Raw genomic sequence first — 25496 nt, forward strand, 5'->3', positions numbered from 1 at the left:
GTGTGAGGGATGTGAAAGTACCCCCATTAACTGTGCTTTTGAAGAGAGAGAGAGACAGAGTTATTTACCACCAATATGTTGCTTTTGAAAAGAGAGAGAGAGACGAAAATTAACGGTTGGACTGTCACTTTAAGGCACTGGAAGTAACTTTGGATTTCTACTGAGTTGGGTTTGGAGACAGCACCGAGCAGCTGGAAAGTTGCTATGGTGACCGAAGGCAGGACATTGTTGATATTACTTCTTCAAGGTCTTGTTGCCTGCTTGCATTTCTTCACAGACAAAGGAAGGAGGGATTATTTGAATGACAGTTGATGCTCAGTACAGTGAGATAAATGGGAGGTCAGATGATACAGACCTCAGACACATGATCTGGACACTGAATGAGCATTGTTGTGCCTGCAGAGAAAGTGGGTTTTGGAGGATCGATCAGGCGGATTGATCCAATTGTTCCTCTAGTGGAAGGAGGAAAAGGGGTTAACTGGTGGGGAGTTGTCTATGTGTCCACCCTCGCCGGGGTGATAGCTCCACCACAGAAAAGCGGTCCCCCTGGTTAAAGTCACAGTCGGTGACTTGTAAAGGATTTCGGAGGGTGACGAGAAGATCGACGGCATCAACTCACTTGAAAACTCTAATCTATCTCTCTCTCTCTCTCTCTCTCTCTCCATCACTGCTCAACTAAATACCACTGAACGTTACTCATCATCGTAAGGCTGTATCTTTTTACCCCTAGACTTAAAGAAGCTTGGTTTTTCATACATATATATTCCACACTTACTTATATATATAATCATTGCTAACCTGTTTGATTTATCTACATTTATATTACTGTATTACATAGTTACTAATAAATATTATTAGTTTATAGCAATACTGGACTCCAAAGTCTTTTCCATCTCTGCTGGTTCTTAACTCCCGTCACGGGGTTCGTGACAATTGGCCATTCAAAAATCTGATGGTGGAGGAGAAGAAGCTTTTCCTGATTGAGTGTGTGTCTTCAGGCTCCTTTACTTCCTTGATGGTGGCAATGAGAGGAGGTTCCTTCACTGGGAAGGAATACCTGGGTTGCTAGATCGCGAAAAAGGGGAAGTGTAGTGTTGTACCTCCTGTGGTTGTATGAGGAGGTCCTGTGAAAAGGGAAGTGGGAGTGGATGGAAGAGCAGACAAGGGAGTTACAGAGCAAATGTCTGTCAGGTTGTTGCTGCAGTGACTGGAGGGACACCATAAGGAAACCTAGGAAGGATCCGGTGAAAGTGGAGACTAGTGTGTTGGTGCAGAGGGCAAGGGGGATCCTATCCTTGTTTTGTCAGCGAAGTGTGGGAAATGAACAGGCACAATTATTCTTCCTGTCAATTATTTATTTTATTTTATTTATTTTGAGATACAGCATGATAAAAGGCCCCTCCGGTCCAACAAGTCCATGCCACCCAATTACACATATGCGACCAATTAACCCACTAATCCATAAATCTTTGGAATGTGGGAGGATACTGAAGCACCCAGAAGAAACCACACAAACACAGGCAGTAGCGGGAATCAAACCCAGGGTAAGGGAATCCCAAGTAGAGGAAATTGGAAGCACTGGAGTAGAGGGAGCAACAGGTGGGTTTGAAGGACATGACGAGCTTGCAGGGGCAGAGAAACTGGAGAAAGATGCGACTGGAAAGAAACTGGATAAGACTGTAAGACGTAGGAACAGAATTGGGCTATTCAGCCCATCGAGTCTGTTCTACCATTTCATCATGACCGATCCATTTCCCTCTCAGACCCAACCTCCTGCCTTCTCACTGTAACCCTTCATGCCCTGAATAATCAAGAATCTATCAACTTCTGCCTTAAACGACTTGGCCTCCAAAGCTGCCTGTGGCAATACATTCCACAGATTCACCACTCTCTAGCGAAAGAAATTCTTCCTCATCTCCATTCTAAATGTTCCTCTACTCTGAGGCTGTGCCCTATGGTCCTAGAAATATCTTCTCCACATCAATTCTAACGAGGCCTTTCAACATACGATGAGTTTCAATGAGATCCCCCCTCATTATTCTCCATTCCAAGGAACACAGGCCTAGAGCCATCAATCGGTCCTCATACGGTAATCTGATGGATAATCTGGCCCGGCGGTTCTGGGGAGAAAAGGAAAAGGAAGGTTGATTGGGTGGTCTCCGTGTGACAAAAAGAAATCAAGCTTTAGCCACATTAAAGGCAGGTGTTCTGTGGGCTGTGGTTAAAGGCAATCTACTCCAACTGTGCTCTGTCTCCCGCTGTCGATCAACTACTCGATGTCTGACACTCACCCGTAATGTCATGAGGAACTCGTCATAGTCAATTGTTCCACTTGCATCCTTATCAAAGCGCTTGAAGGCGGCTTCTATGTCCTCCTTCTCCAACAGGACACCATAATCATTCAGACCCTTCGCAAACTCCTTAAAGTCGAGGGTCCGGTTTCTGTCATCGTCCATGATGCGGAACACCCTGCATCACACAAGCAGAAACACACTGGTGATGGCCGGGCAGAATCATAAGCAGCATCGTGGCACTGAAGAAGATCTGTATCTCATCAACACTGATTCTGCAGATACTAGAAACCCAGAACAAAATACTGGAAACACTGGAGGAACTCAGCAGGTCAGGCTGCATCTACGGAAGTGAATAAACAGTGGATGTTTTGGCCAAGACTCTTTATCAGGACTAGAAAGGAAGGGGAAGGTGCCAGAAGGAGAAGAATATAGGGGAGGGGAAGGACTGCCCGAAACGTCAACTGTGCTCTTTTCCATAGGTGCTGCCTGGCTTGCTGAGTTCCTCCAGCGTTTTGTGTGTGTTGCCTAAGGGGAAGGAGGACAAGCTAGAAGGTGATAGATGAAGCCAGATAGGGGAGATGAAGTAAGAAGCTGGCAGGTGATGAGTGAAAAAAGGTACAGAGCTGGAGAAGAAGGAATCTGATAGGAGAGGAGAGTGAACCATGGTAGAAAGGGAAGGAGGAGGGTCCCCAGAGGGAGGTGATAGGCTGGTGAGGAGAAGATGTCAGATGCCAGACCTGGATTTGAAGAAGAGGTTCAGGGGGAGTGCTACCTAGATGGAATCTGAGGTTGCTCTTCCACCCTGAGAGAGGCCTCCATGTGGCAGAAGAGGAGGCCATGACCGAAATGTTGGAATGGGAATGGGGATTAAAATGTTAGCCACCATGAAATTCTGCATTTTGTGGATGGATCCCTTGCCAGCTCTCTGCAGCAGCAGTCTAGTCCCCAGCTGGCACTCACACCACCCGCTTCGCACCCCTCTTCCCCAGTGGCTGACTCACAACTTCACCCGGAGGGATCGGGTAGTCAGTAACAACGTTCACCATCAGCAACATGACTGGAACAAGATCTGAGAGTGACAAGAGGATGCTCAGGCTGGGGACACGGGGCAAATGAGACTGTGCACCAATGCAGCGGCATGGTAGTGTACCAGTCACAGCTGTGTAGCTAAGCACAGCTCAAAGGTCAGGAGTCTCAGGACTCACAGCAGCAGGTTCAGGAACAGTTATTATCCCTCAACCATCAGGCTCTTAAACCAGAGGGGAAAACTCACCCCATCAGTAAACTGTTGCCACAACCTACAGACTTACTTTCAAGGACTCTACATCTCATGTTCTCAATATTTATTGCTTATTTATGTATTATTAATTATTGATATTATTATTATTTCTTTCTTTGTATTTGCACAGTTTGCTGCCTTTAGCACGGTGGTTGTGTGCTCTTTCATTGATTCTATTATGGGAGGCAGGGGGATGGAAACTGGTGACAGAGTTGAGGATTGGGTATTTGATTTGCAAACAGAGACTGTGTGTAGTGAAACTGCTGGCAAGGAGAGGCTGGTGATCGGATAAAACTGCAGTCAAAAGGATGAGTTGCAATGTAAAATTGAGATAAAATCGAAAAGGGTGATGAATACAGGGCTGAAAGTGTGTTATTTGAATGCACGCAGCATACAGAATAAGGTAGATGAACTTGTAGCACAGTTACGGATTGTGGCTAAAAGAAGATTATAGCTGGGAGATTTAATGGCCAGGGATACACATTGTATCTAAAGGACAGACAGGAAAGCAGGGGTTTGACATATATAGATATTACAGTTGAGTAAAGGGAATTACAGAGGCATGAGAGAGGAGCTGGGCAAAGCTCATTGGAAGAGGACACCAGCAGGGATGACAGCAGAGCAGCAATGGCTGGAGTTTCTGGGAGAAATTCATAAGGCACAACATTAATACATCCCACAGGAGTATTCTGAAGGGAGAGTGATGCAACCATGGTTGACAAGAGAAGTCAAAGGCAACATAAAAGCCAAAGAGAGGGCATATTGTAGAGCAAAAAATATTAGGAAGTTAGAGGTTTGGGAAGCTTTTATAAACCAACAGAAGGCAACTAAAAACTGTCATAAAGAAGGAAAAGATGGAATACGAAGGTAAGCCAGCCAGTAATATTAAAGAGGATACCAAAATTTTCTTCAGCTATATAAAGTGTAAAAGGGAGACAAGAGAAGATATTAGGCCACTGGAAAATGGTGTTGGAGAGGTAGTAATAGGGGACAAGAAATAGTGGACAAACTGAGTAAGTATTTTTCATCAGTTTTCTCTGTGGAAGATGCTGGCATTATGCTGGAGGTTTGAGAGTGTCGGGGGTAGAAGTGAGTGCAGTTTCCATTACTAGAGAGAAGGTGCTTGTGAAACTGAAAGGTCTGAAGGTAGATAAGTCACCTGGATGAAATGGTGTACATCCTAGGGTTCTGAAAGAGGAGACTGAAAAGGTTGTGGAGGCATTAGTGATGATCTTTGAAGAATCATGTATTCAGGCATGGTCCAGGAAGACTGGAGAATTTCAAATGTCTCTCCACTCTTCAAAAAGGGAGAGAGGTGGAAGAAGGGAAATTATAGGCCAGTTAGTCTGACCTCAGTGGTTGGGAAGATTGTTAAGGATGTGGTTACGGTATATTTGGAGATAGAACGTAGAGCAGTACAGCACAGGAACAGGCCCTTCAGCCCACAGTGTTGTGCCAAACAAGCTAAAAAGTAAACTAAAACAAAAAACTAATCCCTCCTGCCTACACAATGTCCATATCCCTCCATCTTCCACTTATTCACGTGTCTATCTAAATGTCTGTTAAAAGTTTCTATTGATTTTGCCTCTACCACTGTCCCAGGCAATGCATTCCAGACATACACCACTCTCTGAGTAAAATATTTACCCGTTACATCCCTTTTGAACCTGCCCCCTCTCACGTTCGATACATGCCCTGTTGTATTAGACATTTCAACCCTGAAGCACATGATAAAATAGGCCGAAATCAGCATGGTTTCCTTAAGGGAATATCTTGCCTGACAAATCTAATGGAATTCTTTGAAGAATTAACAAGCAGACTAGACAAAGGAGAATCAGTGGATGTTGTGTACTTGGACTTTCAGAAGGCTTTTGACAAGGTGCCATTTAGGACAGGGGTCCCCAACCTTTTTTGCACTGCGGACCGGTTTAATATTGACAATATTCTTGTGGACCGGCCGACCGGGGGTGGGTAGGGTTGCCAACGAATAGCAGTCAAGAGTAGCAGTCAAATGCGTAGTTTACCCAAAAGACTACAATGACCATGAAGCCTTGCGCGGGCACCAATGTGCACGCACGTCGTGAGCTGCCGCTTCCTCCCCCCACCCCCCCCCGAGCAAATCCTTTTTGACGATTCTGTTCGTGGGGGTGGGTGTTAATCACTACCGGAATATAGGTGATAACTGGGTAATACTATCAATTTTGTTTCTAAAAAGGTTTATCTAACGAATTTAATATTAAACACAGCGCATATTTTCCTCACATGAAAAGTCAATTATCAGGGGAGGACAGGGGAGCTTGAAGTAAGTGTTGAACGAACTTCCAGTAGAAGTGGCAGAAGCAGGTTCGATATGATCATTTAAAGAAAAATTGGATGAGTATATGGACAGGAAAGGAATGGAGGGTTATGGGCTGAGTGCAGGTCGGTGGGATGAGGTGAGAGTAGCGTTCGGCACGGACTACAAGGGCCGAGATGGCCTGTTTCCGTGCTGTAATTGTTATATGGTTATATAGGCCACTTATAAGTCAATAGCATCATAACATTTTAAGTAATATTTGGATCTTAAATGCACAGCACATATTTTCCCCGTATGAATACATAAAATCATTGCAACACACCAATATCGCTGAATCAGTGGGAGTCCTGGGCTTGTTTCCCTGCAACAACACGAGGGGTGATGGGAGACAGCGATACTCGAAGGGGGTTCCTGATGTCCAATCTGTTCCGCAGTTTAGTTTTAGTTGCATTCATTGCAGAAAACTCCGCTTCGCAGAAAAATGTTGGAAATGGAAGCAACGTTTTCAGTGCTTTCGTGGCTATCTCAGGATATTTAGCCTTGACTTTCATCCAGAATGCCGGCAGAGATGTTATGTCAAACAAACTTTTCAGCCCGTCGTCATTTGCAAGCTTGAGGAGTTGATCGCCTTCCCGCCCTGACACGGATGACGTGCGGGTCATGACCTCGCATGCATAATGGCTGATCAGTGGCCGTGACAGGGAATGAGGAAAGGTGCAGCTGACCAAATCGTATCGCTGCCTCGCGGCCCGGTAGCACATGCTCTGCAGCCCGGTAGTTGGGGACCGCTGATTTAGGAAACTGCTTAACAAATTAAGAACCCATATTATTACAGGAGGGATACTAGCATGGAAACAGCATTGGCTGATTGGCAGGATGCAAACACTGGGAATAAAGGGAGCCTTGTCTGGTTGGCTGCCAGTGACTAGTGGTGTTCCACAGGAGGTCTGTGTTGGAACTGCTTCTTTATACATTGTATGCCAATGATTTGGATGATGGAATTAATTGATGGCTTTGTGGCCAAGTTAGTAGACAATATGAAAACAGGTGGAGGAGCAGGTAGTATTGAGGAAATAGCAAGGCTACAGAGAACTCACACAGATTAGAAGAATGGGCAAAGAAGTGGCAGATGGAATACGGTGTTGGGAAATGTAGAGTCATACACATTGGTAGAAGAAATAAAGACTTTTTTCTAAATGGAGAGAAAATTCAAAAATCAGAGGTACAAAGGAGTCCTTATGCAGGATACCTTAAAGGTTAATCTGCAGATTTAGCCAGTGGGATGAAGGTAAATTCGTTTTGAGAGGACCAGAATATGAAAACAAGGATGTAATGTTGAGTACTGGCAAGGCCTCACTTGGAGCATTGTGAGCAGTTTTGGGTCTCTTATCTAAGAAAGGATGCACTGGCATTGCGAGGCTCCAAAGGAGATTCACAAAAATAATTCCAGGATTGAAAAGCCTGTCACATGAATGATGAAAGGCCTAGATAGATTGAATGTGAAAAGGATGTTCCCTACGATGGGTTGAGTCTAGGACCAGAGGACACAGTCTTAGATTAGAGAGGTGACCATTTAGAATAGAGATGAGGAGGAATTTCTTTAGTCAGAGGATAGTGAATCTGGAATTCATTGCCACAGCGCCTGCGGAGGTCAAGTAATTGGTATATTTAAGGGAAAGGTTGATAGATTCTTGATTTGTCTGGGCATGAAGGGATACGAAGAAGACAGGAGATTGGAGCTGAGAGGAAAATGATGAAATGGTAGAGCAGACTCGATGGGCCAAATGGCCGCCTTCTGCTCCTATATCTTATGGTTATTGTCTTTACTGTGATTGCCCATAAGAAAATTAATCTCAGGGTTGTATATGGTGACATATACATACTTTGACAATAAATTCACCTTGAACTTTGAACACTTTGCAGCACCAGCTGTACGATCGGGATTCAGTTCCCCCGGCTGTCTTTAAGGAGTTAGTACGTTCTCCCCGTAACCACGTGGGTTTCCTATAGGTGATCCAGTTTCCTCACAGATTCCAAGGGTCAGCGTTAGTGAGTTGTGGGCATGCTGTGTTAGGTTGTCATACGGTTGTTATAGCCAGGGGTGGTAATGGGGACAAACTCTCACTACCCGTCAAATGCTCCCAATGGTGTGCGCCTCAAGTAGCCTCTGACAACCAAGTCCAGCTCCTGGCCTTCATGTGTGGCGTAGCTACTAAATCCAGCCGAACAGTTTCCACTGACGGGAGAAGGGGCAAAGATGGGTTACTGGCACCTTAAAATCAGTTGCCTTGGACAGATGGTGCTCGTCAGCTGTGGTTGGCACCTCATTTAGGAGAAGGAAAACTCTGATCTCAGCCCTCCACTACTCACTCAGGAGGAAGGCTTCAGGAGTAAACCCCGAGGGAAAATTCTGGAGCTGGAGTCCCTCAGGTGGTCCTGTGTTGAGTTTAACGCTGACTGGCGCTGATTCCTGTGCTGCTGCTGCTGGTGCCAAACTGTTGGTCTCTGCAGTTCCTTTGGGTTGTCAGATGCATGGAGAGGGTGAGCCAGCTAGGACACAACATCCGTTGTCTAGCCTGACCGATGGAGGCCTCAGACTCAGCTGTTAGTGTCAGAGATGTGGCAACCCAGCCAGCACAGTGCTCACTGATTTGATTTTCATACAATCAACCTATTTCACTGCATGTACATGTGACAAATAAAGCTAACCTCTTTATCTTTCTAGCTGTAAATTACTCATGACTGCTTGGTGCTGAGGTTTGGTAATTACACAAACCGAATGACTATGCAGCCATTAGTTGCTATGATAATGTTGTTTATACACAAGCACAGTCAGCTTGTACACACTGGGCTAGGAGACAAGTTAGCGACAGTCACTGGAAGATAACAATCCCCCACCCACACTGGGGACAAACACTCTGTCACCCACACTGGGGAAAACGCTTCCTCATCCACGCCTGGGGGCAAATACTGCTCTCACCCAAACCAGGGGCAAACTCCCTCTCACCCTCACTGGGGGCAAACACCACTTCACTCACACCTGGGGAAAACACTACCTACACTCACATTCCCCTCACCCACACTGGGGGTAAACACTTCCCCACCCACACTAGGGGTAAACACTTCCCCACCCACTCTGTGTGCAGGCAAACACTCCCCAAACCTACACTTGGGGCAAACACTCTCCTCACCCACACTTCCACAAACATTCCCACATAAACACTGGGGAGGGTAAACTCACCCTACCCATATCAGCGACAAGCACTCCCCTCCCCTGTACCAGGGGTAAACATTCCCCTCACCCAAACTGGGGACAAACATTACCTCAAACAAATGCTCCATTACCCACACATGGGCAAATATCCCAACCCAGTACTGGGGGAAAACTCTTCCAAACACATGGCACTATCAAATACCTCTCCCCACCACCACCAGGCAAATGATATCACTGACATGGATTTGTGCTGTCAAAGGGCTGACAAACACTGCACATCAGGTGAGATGTCACATTTCCTGTCAGGTTTGCTATGGACTCAGTGGGCCGAAAGGCCTATTTCTGTGCTGTAGTACTCTATGTGTAACCTGCCCCACAGTGATCAGACTCCCCACCTTTACCTGCCCAGCCCTTTGATTCCGGCAGAACCCCGGGATAGGCACTGTAGACGTAACTTTTCAATCGGGTCCGTGCACTGCTGCAATTTCTTCTTGGCGTTCATCGCCATTTCACGGTCATGTCTGGCAGTTCCCGCCATCTTCTCACAGCGTATCCGCAGTCAATTCGTCCCAGGACTCTCTCTGGTGTGCTGCTGAACAGAACAGGAACAAAACCTGTCAGAAATAGCCGAGTCTGGTAGTGGAACTGGTCTCAAGGCCCACACTGCTGTGGACACCTCAACATTGAATGAGGGCCACAGGATATTGAGACAGTGCTCAGAACCAGGTTGCACTGCAGTAGAATTCTCCTGAGCTTCCCTCAACCTAGCCCATCTTGCAAATCTGCCTATAAAGGAAACCTTAGGCACCCCTCAGTCTGTGTGGACTAAAGCCTTGTCTCCACCTCCCCTCTTCTACTAAGTTCTTAAATACCCTGTCCCCTCACAGCACCAACAATTCCTTTATTAGATTCCTTCAGAATGGTTCCTCATCAATGTCTCACATGCACTACCCCATGATTATTGGTCACTGTAAATGCAAGATTGTTTAAGGTTCAAGATTCAAGATAGTAATATGTCATTTCCAGTACACAACTGTAAAGGAGAACGAAATAATTGTTACTCCAGATCCGATGCAGCACAAAAACACACTAAGATAAAGAACACGTTAACAATAAGAAAACATGATAAATATAAATACATAAGCTAGCTCATATACCATATACATAGATTGATCGTATGTCAATAAAGTGACGCTAGGTACAGGAGTGTCTGTACATAAGGCGACTGACAGGAATTAATGAAGTAGTCGTGATTGAAGATCTGGAGGGGTGTGTTAGTGGGTGGAGGTGTTGATCAGCCTTGCTGCTTGGGGAAGGTAACTATCGATGAGTCTGGTGGTCCTGGTGCCATTGCTATGCAGCCTCTTCCCTGATGGGAGTGGGACAAACAGTCCATGAGCAGGGTGGGTGAGATCCATTATAATGTTACAGGCCCTTTTCCAGCACCTTTCTGTATATAATTGTCATGTGATTAGTTTAGAGTTAAATAAGTGGTTTACTGGATGGTGTGTCGCGTTGGACTGGGAGGGCCTGTTCCACACTGTATCTCTAAATAAATAAAATATATCAGTGATTGTGACCAGTTATGATTACAGGACCTATGGCATTTCCTGAGAACTCGTTTCCCTGATACTTGTGATTGAAGCTGTCCATGGCGAAGGATTAAATTTTTACCAGAGAAAGCCATGTTCTCCCGAGGTCCTGCTGGATTTAATTTAAGAATTTACAATTGTTTGCTGATCCAGTGAGAAGGACCGAGTTACCTGGCTGCCAGTTAAGAGCAGTCACATCAAACACAGAGTCTCAAGTTGAGGAGGTCTTCAAAATGTTCCTACAAGAGGCATTGAGTGCCTTTCCGTCCTTGATGCAAATCTCTACAGATGTACCATGGAGAGCATTCTAACTGGTTGCATCACCATCTGGTATGGAGGGGGGGGTGGATTCTAAACAGGATCAGAGAAAGGTGCAGAAAGTTGTAAACTCCATTAGTTCCATCATGGGCATTAGCCTCCACAGCACCGAGAATACCTTCTAAAGGTGATGACTCAAAAAGGCAGCATCCATCATTAAGAATCCCCATCATTCAGGACATGCCCTCTTGTTATTGCTACCATCTAGGAGCCTGAAGACACACACTCAATGTTTCAGGAACGGTTTCTTCCCCTTGGTTCTCCAATTTCTGAATGGACAATGTACACTACCCCAGTATTTTTATTCTGCTCTCTTTTAGCACTACTTACTTAAATGATTTTTTAAAATATATTTCTTGTTGTTATTGTTAGTTTTTTTAAGTACTGTACATGTACTGCTGCCACAAAACAACAAATTTTGTGATATATGACAGCGATATTAAACCTGATTCTCCTCTGTTTCTGGCACACAATGAAACAAAGATATTGATGGGCTGAAGAATTCATTGTGTTTGTGAAGAACTTGTGTCTTACAGTGAGTTGCTCCACATCAAGTGCTTTCCCTGCCCACCTTCTGTTCTCCAAGGCGTGGGGTTTCTGCAGGACCCCCACCTCCATGTATCTGTACAGCTACTTTTGTCCTCTGAGGAGTGGCTGGTGTTTGAAAATAAGCAGCTCCTAATTCATCTTAAACAAGCAGGTCTGGTTTTCGCAGTGGAGAAGCCACAAGATCCTGGCCATTGCCAGTAAACTCTGGAGGATTTGAACCTGATGTACTGTCTCTTCCCACAGATGCTGCTTGATCTGTTGAGTGTTTCTGGTTTTATTTCCCCATTGACTCTGTAGCTCATGGGGGCTAACAGGTGGTGAGACAGTGTCTGAGGGGAGCTGCCTTACTGATTCCCGTTGATGCTGAGGTCTAGCCAGAGTCAAAACTGAGGCCCAGTGTGCCTCCCCACCGATCCTCCCCTCTCCCTCCCAGCACTCAAACCTTCCGCACATCACTCCTACTTCTCCTAGCTTCCTCCTCCTCATCCCCACCCTCTCCCAACACCCCTACCGCTCCTCTTCCCCTCCCATCACCCCTCCTACTATTCATAACCCTTCTTCCCATCAATAACCCTTCTCCTATCAATAACTCTTCTTCCTATCAGTCCTTCCCATCCTCCTTCTCCTCATCCCCACCCTCTCCCAACACCCCCACCGCTCCTCTTCCCCTTCCATCACCCCTTCTATCTCCCACTACCCCTCCTACTATTCATAACCCTTCTTCCCATCAATAATCCTTCTCCTATGGACTCTCTGGCGGTGGCGTCTGAAAAGAGGATGCTGTCTAAGTTGCATGCCATCTTGGACAATATCTCCCATCCACTACATAATGTACTGGGTGGGCACAGGAGTACATTCAGCCAGAGACTCATTCCACCGAGATGCAACACAGAGCGTCATAGGAAGTCATTCCTGCCTGTGGCCATCAAACTTTACAACTCCTCCCCTGGAGGGTCAGACACCCTGAGCTGATAGGCTGGTCCTGGACTTATTTCCTGGCATAATTTACATATTACTATTTAACTATTTATGATTTTATTACTATTTATTATTTATGGTGCAACTGTAACGAAAATCAATTTCCCCCGGGATCAATAAAGTATGACTATGACTATGACTATCAATAACCCTTCTTCCTATCAGTCCCTCCCCTCCTCCTTCCCTTCCACCACCTCCTCCCTCCCACCCCGCCTACCCATCTCCCCCTCACTACCTATCTCGCCGCACCTCCTCCTCCTCTCTCAATCAATGCCCCTCTCCCTCCCCAACTCACCTCCGTTCCTTCGTCTTCGAGTTGGGTGCTCGGACCACTAAGTTTGGACTTGCCCACAACTATACGCTTATTGGCCAACGTCCGCTGTCCATCAATGGTCTCCTATTATGATTGGTACACTAAACCATCAATCACTACTGTGAACCCCGCCTTCGGATTGACGGCGCGATTTCGCTGCTATGGAAACGGTCAACGGAGCGACGGTGGGGCCTTGCCGAGCGCAGGCGGCGGCGGCGGCTGGGGGTGCTTTCGGAGTCGGGGAGATACGGGCAGGGCAGGGCTGTGGCTGGGGGAGGCAGCGAAGCTGGGGGGTGGGGAAGGTGGAGGCTTGCTGCCCGGGGCCGCCCAGGAACTGGAGCCAACATCAACCTTTATTTGTATAGCAACTAAAACAATGAACCTTCCCTCGGGAACGTTCCCATGCCAACAGTTAAAGCCAAGTCGTGTGAGGCAAAGGAGCCAACATTAGAATCAGGCTTATTATCACTGACATATAAAAAGGGGAGAAAATGAAGGACGGGCAGTGGATGTTGTCTACATGGACTTTAGAAAGGCAGTTGACAAGGTCCCACATGGGAGGCTGGTCAAGAAAGATTAGTCACTCGGCATTCAGGATGAAGTAGTAAACTGAGATAGACATTGGCTTTGTGGGAGAAGCCAGAGTGTGGTAGTATAGTGGGTTGTCTCTGTGACTGGTGGAGTGCCACAGGGATTGGTGCTGGGTCCATTGTTGTTTGTCAGCTATATCAATGATCTGGATGATAAGGTGGTTCAGTAAATTTGCAGGTGACATCAAGATTGGGGATGTAGTGGACAGCGAGGAAGACTATCAAAGCTTGCAGTGGGATCTGGACCAACTGGAAAAATGGGCTGAAAATTGGCAGATGGAATTTAAAGCATACAAGTGTGAGGTGTTGCACTTTGGGAGGACCAACAAGGGTAGGTTTTACACAGTGTGGGCACGTGGTGAAGTGGTTAAGGCATTGGACTAGCGACCTGAAGGTCGTGAGTTCGAGCCCCAGCCGAGGCAACGTGTGTTGTGTCCTTGAGCAAGGTACTTAATCACACATTGCTCTGCGACGACACTGGTGCCAAGCTGTATGGGTCCTAATGCCCTTCTCCATTGGTGTCATGGACAGGGGAGACTTGCAGCATGGGCAACTGCTGGTCCTCCATAAAACCTCGCCCAGGCCTGCACCCTGGAGAGTGAAGACTTTCCAGGCACAGATCCATGGTCTCGCAAGACTAACAGATGCCTTTTTTTTAAGGTAGGGAACTGAGGAGTGCAGTACAACAAAGGGGTCTGAAAATCCAGATAAATAATTCTTTGAAAGTTGCATTGCAGGTTAGTAGAGTCGTAAAGAAAGCTTTTGGCACATTGGCCTTCATAAATCAATATATTGGGTACCGGAAATGGGACGTTCTGCTGAGTTGTGTAAGACATTGGTGAGGCCTAATCTGGGGTATAGTATGTAGTTGTAGTCACCTGCCTAGAGGACAGATGTAAGTAAGGTTGAAAGAGAACATTTACAAGGACTTGAGGACCTGAGTTACAAGGAAAGATTGAATAGGTGAGAACTGACATAAAAAAAGGAAACAAAATGATGAAGGAAAGACATTGGACATTGAAGCATAGGAGAATGAGCGGAGATTTGATGGAGGTATACAAAATCGTGAGGTGTATCTAGAGGGTTACTGAGGTTGGGTGGGTCATAGGTTAAAGGTGAAATGTCTTAGGGCAATACGAAGGGGAACTCTTCACTTAGAGGGCGGTGAGAGTGCAGAACGAGCCGCCAGCAGAAATGGTGAATGTGGGTTCAATTTCAACATTTAAGAGAATCTTGTGTAAGAACATGGATGGGAGGGTTATGGAGGACTGTGGTCCAGCTGAAGGTCAATGGGGCTATCTGGTATCCAGATGTTTCAGATAGAAATCCTAAGAATCCGTAGTATAATATAGAATCTGTTAGCATCCAGATGTTTGATACAGAGACCCTGAACATCCAGAAGTTTGACATTAACCTCTGGACATCCAGTGGTTTGACTTGGATCCCTTCAAATGTACAAGTGATATCCAGACATTTGATGCTGAAACCCTGGGCATCCAGCCGTTTGAAATGGATTCCAGGCATCCGGATGTTTCACACAGAAACCCTGTGCATCCAGATGCTTGACGCAGAAATCCTGTGGCTCCAGGTGTTTGACACAGAAGTCCAGGGTGTCCAGACATTTACATGGAAACCCAGGGCAATGTCTGTCGGCCCATGACCTGTTTTGGGGTGGACGGTCGTTTGAAGTTTATCCCCACTCCCTGGTTTCCGTGGCAATCACCTGCAATAGAAAGGAAGTGATATCACCAACCCTTGAAGTTGACCTTGTGACTTCCCAGACCCACAAGTAAAGAGTAGGTGGTGCGGAGGATGACGGAGTGAGAGGGAAGATAGTGAATAGAATGTCAAACAAGAGAAAACCTGCAGATGCTGGAAATCTGAGCAAAACACACAGAACGCTGCAGGAACTCAGAAGGCCAGGCAGCATCTATGGAGAAGAGTTTAGTCGACGTTCAGGGTCCAACCGCTTCAGGAGGACTGGAGGGTTTCGGCCCGAAAAGTTGTCTGTACCCTTTTTTCATAGATGCTGCCTGGCCTGCTGATTTCCCCCAGCATTTTGTGTGTTTTGAGTGAATAGAATATGTTGTCTTCACAATTGTGGGCTCTGGCAATTCTGACAGGAGGGGATACTGGGATTAAACATGGGGATTTCATCTCGCTTCGAAATTGGCAGTCTGCCCATCCGGAATCGCCCAAAGGTGGGGAGTGAAGGGCCCGCTTGTCCCGCTGAAGTGCGAGTGAAGGTGATCTCACGGTGATGTTGGGCAGGGCGTTGCAGGGTTCAGACCCGGCGACGGTGTCTAGAAACGGTGACAGATTTCCAAATCGGGGCGATGAGTGACTGGAAGGAGCAGGGATTGAAGCAGAGTGGCTATTCAAGAAGCGGGGTAAGGACAAATCCAGGATCAATCCGACTTCATGCTGAGGGACAGGTCTGCCATCAGTTGGGAAGTGGAAGCCTGATCAGGAATAGTACGTGGGGGGGGGGGGGTCATATCTGAAGAATCTTTTGAAGTTTTCGTAGAGGTAGTTGAGGGGACCGATGAAGTGGAGGTTGTCTGTATAAAAGTTAGTCAGCCCCTTGACGAAGTCCCGCATGTCAGGCTGATGAGGAAGATGAGGTCGCGTGGGACTGTGTGGGCGAGTGTAGGGTTAAACAGAAGCGGGTGGGGAATGCTGCAGTCCCACAGCGGCAGGAGCCTCCCCGCTCCGGATCTCTGCAGGCGAGGATTCGGGGCTGTGGGTGCTAGCCCCAGTGCACAGCACGATCCCAGGGAAGGGGCTGGGAGCGGCGGGGCGCCCGATCCCCAGCCCTGTATGAGTGTCCGCAGACCGGGCCGGAGGTCGGAGATGTGGGAGGGGAAGTACTGGGTCTGGGGACCGAGATAGTGAGCAGATCGCAATTCTGGCCGAGCCCGGGGTGTGAGCCATTCCTCCCAGCGACTGGGGGGTTGGGGGGGGCGGAGGAACAGCCATGGACTCGGTCCCAGTCCCTCCCTCCGGCGGGTCACCAGGAGTCCGCGTAACTCCAGTGGTTCTCTCGGCTGTCCACCGCTGTGCGACCCCGGCTCTTTCCGGCCAGTGCTGCTCTCCGGGAGCCCCCCTGAATCTGTTTTCCTTCCTGATCTGAGGCAGTTTGTTTTGCCGCTGAGGTCACTGAATTCTTTCTCAATCTTCACATCTCAGTTTGGCTTCCGCAGTGGGGAGAGCTTGCCAACGGCTGAGACATGCAGAAACACAGATTGCTCCTTCCAGTGGCGTGCACGTTCGCACTTCTGGCGTCTTCACAGTCGGCTAAAATCCTGATAATCGCCCTGGTCGGTAAGTCAGACCCGGCAGCTCCAGACCGAGTGCTGTTCAACATACAGTCTCCCCCAAACCCGCCAACTCCGACTTTAAACATGATGCCAACCACGAAACACAACCTCCCCTCCCCACCCCTAACTGCTTTCTCTCTCCCTAACTCCCTGATCTCACCGCTCCCCATCCCTGACACTTTATAGACAATAGGTGCAGGAGCCAGCACCGCCATTCGCTGTGATCGTGGCTGATCATCCACAATCAGTACCCCGTTCCTCCCTTCTCCCCATATCCCTTCACTCCACTATCTTTAACAGCTCTATCTAACTCTTTCTTGAAAGCATTCAGAGAATTGGTCTCCACAGCCTTCTGGGGCAGAGCATTCCACAGATCCACAACTCTCTGGGTGAAAAAGTTTTTCCTCAACTCCGTTCTAAATTGTCTACCCCTTATTCTTAAACTGTGGCCTCTGGTTCTGGACTCACCCAACATCAGGAACATGTCTCCTGCCTCTAGTGTGTTCAATCCCTTAATAATCGTATATTTTTAATCAGATCCCCTCTCATCCTCCTAAATTCCAGTGTATACAACCCCAATAGCTCCAATCTCGCCATCCCGGGAATTAACCTTGTGAACCTACGCTGCACGCCCTCAATAGCAAGAATGTCCTTCCTCAAATTTGGGGACCAAAACTGCACACAATACTCCAGGTGTGGTCTCACCAGGGCCCTGTACGACTGCAGAAGGACCTCTTTGCTCCTATACTCAACTCCCCTTGTTATGAAGGCCAGCATGCCATTAGCTTTCTTCACTGCCTGCTGTACCTGCATGCTTACTTTCAGTGACTGATGAACAAGGACACCAAGATCTCGTTGTACTTCCTCTTTTCCTAACTTGACACCATTCAGATAGTAATCTGCCTTCCTGTTCTTGCCACCAAAGTGGATAACCTCACATTTATCCACATTAAACTGCATCTGCCATGTATCTACCCACCCACTCAACCTGTCCAAGTCACCCTGCATTCTCATAACATCCTCCTCACATTTCACACTGCCACCCAGCTTTGTGTCATCTGCAAATTTGCTAATGTTACTTTTAATCCCTTCATCTAAATCATTAATATATATTGTAAACAGCTGCGGTCCCAGCACTGAACCCTGCGGTACCCCACTAGTCACTGCCTGCCATTCTGAAAAGGACCCATTAATCCCTACTCTTTGTTTTCTGTCTGCCAACTAATTTTCTATCTATGTCAGTACCCTACCTCCAATGCCACATGCTCCAATTTTGCCCACTAATCTCCTATGTGGGACCTTATCAAAGGCTTTCTGAAAGTCCAGGTACACTACATCCACTGGCTTTCCCATGTCCATTTTCACAGTTACATCCTCAAAAGATTCCTGAAGAAAAATTGCCCCTTTGTAAATCCATGCTGACTTGGACCAATCCTGTTACTGGTATCCATTTGTGCCGATATTTCATCTTTTATAATTGACTCCAGCATCTTCCCCACCACTGATGTCAGGCTAACTGGTCTATAATTCAAAGTTGCTGGTGAACGCAGCAGGCCAGGCAGCACCTATTGGAAGAGGTACAGTCGACGTTTCAGGCCGAGACCCTTCGTCAGGACTAACTAAAGGAAGAGTTAGTAAGAGATTTGAAAGTTGGGAGGGGGAGGGGGAGATCCAAAATGATAGGAGAAGACAGGAGGGGGAGGGATGGAGCCAAGAGCTGGACAGGTGATTGGCAAAAGGGGATACGAGAGGATCATGGGACAGGAGGTCCGGGGAGAAAGAAAAGGGGGAGGGGGGGGAGAAAAGCCCAGAGGATGGGAAAGGGGTATAGTCAGAGGGACAGAGGGAGAAAAAGGAGAGAGAGATAAAGAATGTGTGTATATAAATAAATAATGGAGGGGGTACAACAGGGAGTTGGGGCAGTAGCGGAAGTTTGAGAAGTCAATGTTCATGCCATCAGGTTGGAGGCTACCCAGATGGAATATAAGGTTTTGTTCCTCCAACCTGAGTGTGGCTTCATCTTTACAGTAGAGGAGGTCGTGGATAGACATGTCAGAATGGGAATGGGACATGGAATTAAAATGTGTGGCCACTGGGAGATCCTGATATTAAGGATGTGGTTTTGATGTACTTGGAGACTAATAATAAAATAAGTCAAATTCATAGTCATAGTCATACTTTATTGATCCCGGGGGAAATTGGTTTTCATTACAGTTGCACCATAAATAATAAATAGTAATAGAACCATAAATAGTTAAATAGTAACATGTAAATTATGCCAGTAAATTATGAAATAAGTCCAGGACCAGCCTATTGGCTCAGGGTGTCTGACCCTCCAAGGGAGGAGTTGTAAAGTTTGATGGCCACAGGCAGGAATGACTTCCTATGACGCTCTGTGCTGCATCTCGGTGGAATGAGTCTCTGGCTGAATGTACTCCTGAGCCCACACAGTACATTATGTAGTGGATGGGAGACATTGACCAAGATGGTATGAAACTTAGACAGCATCCTCTTTTCAGACACCACCGTGAGAGAGTCCAGTTCCATCCCCACAACATCACTGGCCTTAGGAATGAGTTTGTTGATTCTATTGGTGTCTGCTACCCTCAGCCTGCTGCCCCAGCACACAACAGCAAACATGATCGCACTGGCCACCACAGACTCGTAGAACATCCTCAGCATCGTCCGGCAGATGTTAAAGGACCTCAGTCTCCTCAGGAAATAGAGACGGCTCTGACACTTCTTGTAGACAGCCTCAGTGTTCTTTGACCAGTCCAGTTTATTGTCAATTCGTATCCCCAGGTATTTGTAATCCTCCAGCATGTCCACACTGACCCCCTGGATGGAAACAGGGGTCCCCGGTACCTTAGCTCTCCTCAGGTCTACCACCAGCTCCTTAGTCTTTTTCACATTAAGCAGCAGATAATTCTGCTCACACCATGTGACAAAGTTTCCTACCGTAGCCCTGTACTCAGCCTCATCTCCCTTGCTGATGCTTCCAACTATGGCAGAGTCATAAGAAAACTTCTGAAGATGATAAGACTCTGTGCAGTAGTTGAAGTCTGAGGTGTAAATGGTGAAGAGAAAGGGAGACAAGACAGTCCCCTGTGGAGCCCCAGTGCTGCTGATCGCTCTGTCGGACACACAGTGTTGCAAGCACACGTACTGTGGTCTGCCAGTCAGGTAATCAAGAATCCATGACAGCAGGGAAATTCAGCATGGTTTCTGGAAAGGAAAATCTTGCCCGACAAATCTCAAAGGTTCAAACGCACAATTTATGTCAGAGAAATGCATACAATGTATATGCCGTTTTTTCTTCACAACCATCCATGAAAACAGCAGAGTTCCCCAAAGAATGAACAACAGTTAAATGTTAGAACCCCAAAGTCCCCCCCCAGCTCCCCCCTCCCGCACATAAACGGTAGAGAACAACAATCTCCCCTCCCCCCACCGGCAAAGAAGGCATCGGCACCGCCACCGAGCTCTCAGTCGTGAGCAAAGCAACAGCAACGACACAGACTTGCAGTTACCCCAAAGACTACTTGTTCACCCGGTATTCGATGTGATGAGTCAATGTTGAGAGCAGCGCACAGTGAGTCACCTCTTTCCAACACCATCTTGGGTAGTCAGAGATTTTCCCAGCGCCAGAATGTCAAATACTGGAGGGCAGAGATTTAAGGTGAGGGCCGAAATTTAAAGGAAGTTTGTGAGGCAAGTTATTCTGCTCAGAGAGTGGTGGTTGTCTACAATGCATTAAAGGTCAAGAGTAAACAAAGGATATTCTGTAGATGCTGGAAATCAGGAGATTAAAACAAAAGATTCTACAGATAAAATGAGCTTTGCTTATGCATCTCATGTACATCGAAACATACAGCGAACTGCCTCATTTGTCACAACAACCAACACAGTCCAAGGATGTGCTGGGAACTCCCTGCAAGTGTCGCCATGACAACATTGTATGCCCACAACTTACTAACATTAATTCGTACATCTTTGGGATGCGGGAGAGAACAGGAGCACTTGGAGGGAACCCACATTGTTACAGGGAGAATATACAAACTTCTCATAGACAGTGGCGGGAATTGAACTTGGATCGCTAGCTCTGCAAATCATTACGCTAATTGCTACGCTACTGTGCCACAAGGGGTGGTGGTGGAGAACAAATACAGTGGTGATGTTTAAGAGGCATTAGACAGGGAATGGAGAAATATGGGTCATGTGCAGGCGGGATGGATTAGTTCAAATTAGCATCGTGGCCAGTAGTGAGATTGAGGGCTGAACGATCTTTTCCTGTGTGGTACTGTTCTATGGCCCAGGAGTACCAGTAACATTGAAATCTATCTCCTTTACCCTCTTTCACACTTCTAGGTTAGTAGGTAAATAAGTTTTGTGAGTTCTTTTTAAATTCATGCTTGCGACATGACGTCCCTGCCAGGGTCTTGTTTACCGGTCTCCTCTTGGAAGATGTTGCTGGATTTCCCCTTGGGATGGCTGCAGCCCTGTTGTGTTGTTTGTGGGGCCCTCACACAGCTGAGATTGCTGATTGTATCTGGATTCCTTCAAGTTCAAAATTGTCACAGGCACACACACGTACTCAGGGTATAACCGCCCATGAAAATTCACCTTTTACCAGTAGCAGCGCAGTACATTTCAGACATAAAATAACATAAATATACATAACTTTCACAACATTTCACAGATCTACAGGTTAGGGTTAGCGAGTCGTGGGCATGCTATGTTGGTGTCAGAAGTGTAGTGAACCTTAGCATTCACTTAGAGAGGACTAGAATACAGAAGCAAAGGTGTAATGCTGAGGCTTCGTAAGGCAGTGGTCAGACCACACAGAGTATTGTGAGCAGTTCTGAGCCCCTTGTTTAAGGAAAGGAGTGCTGGTGTTGGAAAGGGTCCAGAGGAGGTTTACGAGAATGATTCCAGGAATGAAAAGATTAATATATGAGAAGCGTTTGATGGCCCTGGGCCTGTATTCTCTAGAGTTTAAAATGAGGGAGAAATCTGATTGAAACCTATTGATTATTGAAAGGTCTGTATAGAGTAGATATGGCGAGGATCTTTCCTATAGTTCTGTAGTTCCATTTAATGCCAGAGAATGTTTACAATAAGCAACCTGAAATTCTTACTCTACGCAGACATCCTTGAAACAGAAGAAAACCCCCAAAGAATGAATGACAGAAAAATTGTCAGAACCCCAAAACCTCTGCCCCTCTCCCATGCACAGCAAATATCTTCAACTCTCCTCCACTTTTTCTAGCATAAAGCATCAGCATTCCCACCACCCACAATGCCAACAACAGCAAAGCCCCCAAAGAGAGACTATGCTCTACAGTACATCAAAAACTAACTGTTCACTCCATCGTTTTTGACATCCCACAGTCAGTCAGTCAGTCTCAGTCTCTCTCTCTCTCTCTCTCTCACACACACACACACTCTCACACACTCTCACTCACTCTCACTCTCTCATTCTCTCTCACACACTCTCACACACTCTCTCACTCTCTCTTTCTCACACTCTCTCACTCTCTCTCTCTCACACACACACTCTCACTCTCACTCACTCTCACTCTCTCTCACACACACTCTCTCACTCACACACTCTCTCACTCTCTCACACTCTCTTTCTCACACTCACTCTCTCACACTCTCTCTCTCACACACACACTCTCACTCACTCTCACTCTCTCTCTCACTCTCACTCTTTCTCACACTCTCTCACTCTCTTTCTCACATGCTCTCACTCTCTCACACACTCTGTCTCTCTCTCACACACACTCTCACTCACTCTCACTCTCTCACACACTCTCACTCTCTCTCTCACACACACTCTCACTCACTCTCACTCACTCTCACTCTCTCACACTCTCTTTCTCCCTCTCACTCTCTCACACACTCTCACTCTCTCTCACTCTCACTCACTCTCACTCTCTCTCACACTCTCTCACTCTCTCTCACACACTCTCTCACTCTCTCTTTCTCACACTCTCTCACACTCTCTCACTCTCTCACACTCTCTTACTCTCTCACACACTCTCACTCTCTCACACACACACTCTCACTCTCTCTCTCTGCCTCACACTCTCTCTCTCACAGTCTCTTACTCTCCCTCTCACACACACTCTCTCTCTCACACACACACTCTCACTCTCTCTCTCTCCCTCACACTCTCTCTCACTCTCACTCACTCTCACTCTCTCTCACACACTCTCTCTCACTCTCTCACACACACACACTCTCACTCTCTCTCTCTCCCTCACACTCTCTCTCTCACTCTCTCTCTCTCTCACTCTCTCTCTCCCTCACACTCTCTCTCTCTCACTCTCTCTCTCACTCTCTCTTTCTCTCTCTCTCTCTCTCTCTCTCTCTCTCTTTCTCTCACTTGCACTCTCACTCTCACTAACAACCGGTGTTTATTGCCACAGACGGCTGTGGAGGCCAAGTCATTGGATATATTTAAAGTGGAGGTTGATAGGTTCTTGATTAGCAGTGATGCCAAAGGTTACAGGGAGAAGGCAGGAGAATGGGGTTGAGAGAGGGATAATAAATCAGCCATGATGGAATGGCAGAGCAGACTTGATGGCTTAATTCTGCTCCTATGTCTTATGGTCTTACATGTGACAAATAAAACAAATGTCTTTGAAACAAATATAAAAACAGTGCAAGTTAAGGGAGAGGAAACAGAAATATAGGGTTTTTCAGGTTGGTTTAAGAACCAAATGTTAGCCACTCAGGCAGGGTCTGGTCTCATTCTCAAGTGGGTCAGATACAACAGGAATATAAAAGCAGGCCTACAGTCACTGATTGCATATTCTCACCGGTTCTTAAACAATGCAGTTTTTCTGACAGCTGGGATGGGATGGTGAAAAGGCTTGTATGTCCTCAGTCCCGTCACCTCCCAAGCAAACTGCAGTCAAGAGAATATTTCCAAACTTGTGTCTCTGTGGTAACAAACAGCATCAGAGGTTGTTGGAGATTATTTGTCGAGATATCTGATTACCTCCAAGATCAGCTACAGCACTTCTTTCTTTCTTTCTTTTTAAATCTTGTTATTAATTTTCAAAATTATAAACTCAATAACAAAGTTGGTACAAAGAGATTGGAATAATCTTAATCAGCATATACAAAAAGGATTTTAGGTAACATAGGTATAATAGACTTCCAAGCTCATAATGAAATTAGTCTTAAAAAAAAGAAATAATAAGAAAAAATATATATATGTAAACAAAGAAAAATCCCCAAAAGAAAAAGAAAAAGAAAAAAACCCAAAAAGAAACAGAACAAAACAGGGCTAGACCAATATCTTGAATCAAACATGTTCAGTAATGTCGTCAACTCCACTCCCCTATTCATATAATTTAAGTTAAAAAAAAGATTCGGAAAGGTCAGATTACATCATGTGGAAATGTTGCATAAAAGGTTTCCAAGTTTCTTCAAACTTAACTGAAGGATCAAAAATATCTCTTCTAACTTTTTCTAAATTTAAACTTAATATAGTTTGAGAAAACCATTGGAATGTAGTAGGAGGATTGATTTCCTTCCAGTTCAACAAAATAGATCTTCTAGCCATTAAAGTAACAAATGCAGTCATCCGACAGGCTGAAGAAGACAAAGATCTATGTTCTACCATTGGCAATCCAAAAATTGCCATAATAAGATGGGGTTTTAAATCAAAACATAGAACTGTTGAAATAATATCAAAAATATCTTTCCAATATTTTTCCAAAACAGGACAGGACCAAAACATATGTTAAAGAAGCCACTTCAGAGTGACATCTATCACAAGTGGGGCTTATATGGGAATAAAAACGAGCCAATTTATCTTTGGACTTATGGGCTCTATGTACTACTTTAAATTGTATTAATGTATGTTTAGCACATATAGAAGAAGTACTAACTAATTGAAAAATCTTATCCTATTTCTCTATAGGTAGACAAAGTTGAAGTTCCCTTTCCCATTCATTTTTAATTTTATCAGATATACCTGGCTGTAATTTCATAATTATATCATAAATAATCCCTTCTGAGAAGGATTTAAACCTAAAATTTTATCAATAATATCAGTAGAATTTGAAGTCGGAAAGGTAGGCAACGTAGTATTTTTAAAAATTCTTATTTGTAAGTATCTAAAAAAATGGGATCTAGGCAAATCAAATTTCTTAGCTAACTGCTCAAAAGACATAAAACAGTTATCCAGAAATAAGTTGCGAAAACATATTATACCTTTAGTTTTCCATATCAAAAAGGCTTGGTCCATTACCGAGGGTTGAAAAAAGAAATTATATATAATAGGACTTGATAGCATAAATTCATTCAGGCCAAAAAATTTACGAAATTGAAACCATATTCACAATGTATGTTTAACTATAGGGTTAAACATTTGTTTATTCAATTTAGATAGTACAAAAGGAAGTGAAGTTCCTAAAATGGAGGCTAAAGGAAACCCTTGTACAGAATGGCCTTCATGGTTTACCCAATATGGGCTTGGAGTTATATTCCAATCTTGCGTCCAAAATATTAAATATCGAATATTAATTGCCCAGTAGTAAAATCTTAGATTAGGCAATGCCAAACCATCCTCTTTCTTAGATTTCTGTAGGTATTTTTTTACTTAATCTGGGATTTTTATTTTGCCGTATATAAGGGGAAATTTTAGAATCAATAGTATCTAAAAAAGGATTTAGGAATAAAAATTGTTATCGATTGAGTCAGGAAGGAGGAAGGAGTTAAGGAGCCAGTGTAGA

At 45.6% G+C, this 25496-nt stretch overlaps 2 protein-coding genes across 7 annotated transcripts in view; one reads left to right on the forward strand and one right to left on the reverse strand.

Moving 5' to 3' along the window:
* capslb (calcyphosine-like b) overlaps positions 1 to 12860 on the reverse strand; it is a 30728-nt gene extending 17868 nt beyond the window's left edge. For 2 of the 6 annotated variants that reach the window (XM_072257506.1, XM_072257502.1), the window contains exons 1-3: positions 12816 to 12860; positions 9485 to 9675; positions 2292 to 2469 (exon numbers count right to left, since the gene is read on the reverse strand). In XM_072257506.1, coding sequence (XP_072113607.1) covers positions 2292 to 2469; positions 9485 to 9621 — 315 coding nt within the window. In that variant the 5' untranslated portion in view covers positions 9622 to 9675; positions 12816 to 12860. Of the gene's footprint in view, positions 1 to 2291; positions 2470 to 9484; positions 9676 to 10846; positions 11027 to 12815 lie in introns of all 6 variants that reach the window. The other 4 variants (XM_072257505.1, XM_072257503.1, XM_072257507.1 and 1 more) reach the window with 4 other exon arrangements.
* A 2811-nt stretch (positions 12861 to 15671) lies between these two features.
* Positions 15672 to 25496, forward strand: part of LOC140197500 (UDP-glucuronosyltransferase 3A1-like) — a 58222-nt gene continuing 48397 nt past the window's right edge. The window contains exons 1-2 of the mRNA XM_072257508.1: positions 15672 to 15813; positions 16613 to 16747. Coding sequence (XP_072113609.1) covers positions 16654 to 16747 — 94 coding nt within the window. The 5' untranslated portion in view covers positions 15672 to 15813; positions 16613 to 16653. The remainder of the gene's footprint in view (positions 15814 to 16612; positions 16748 to 25496) is intronic.

Source organism: Mobula birostris, chromosome 5 (genome assembly GCF_030028105.1).
Source record: "Mobula birostris isolate sMobBir1 chromosome 5, sMobBir1.hap1, whole genome shotgun sequence".
Classification (NCBI taxonomy): domain Eukaryota; kingdom Metazoa; phylum Chordata; class Chondrichthyes; order Myliobatiformes; family Myliobatidae; genus Mobula; species Mobula birostris.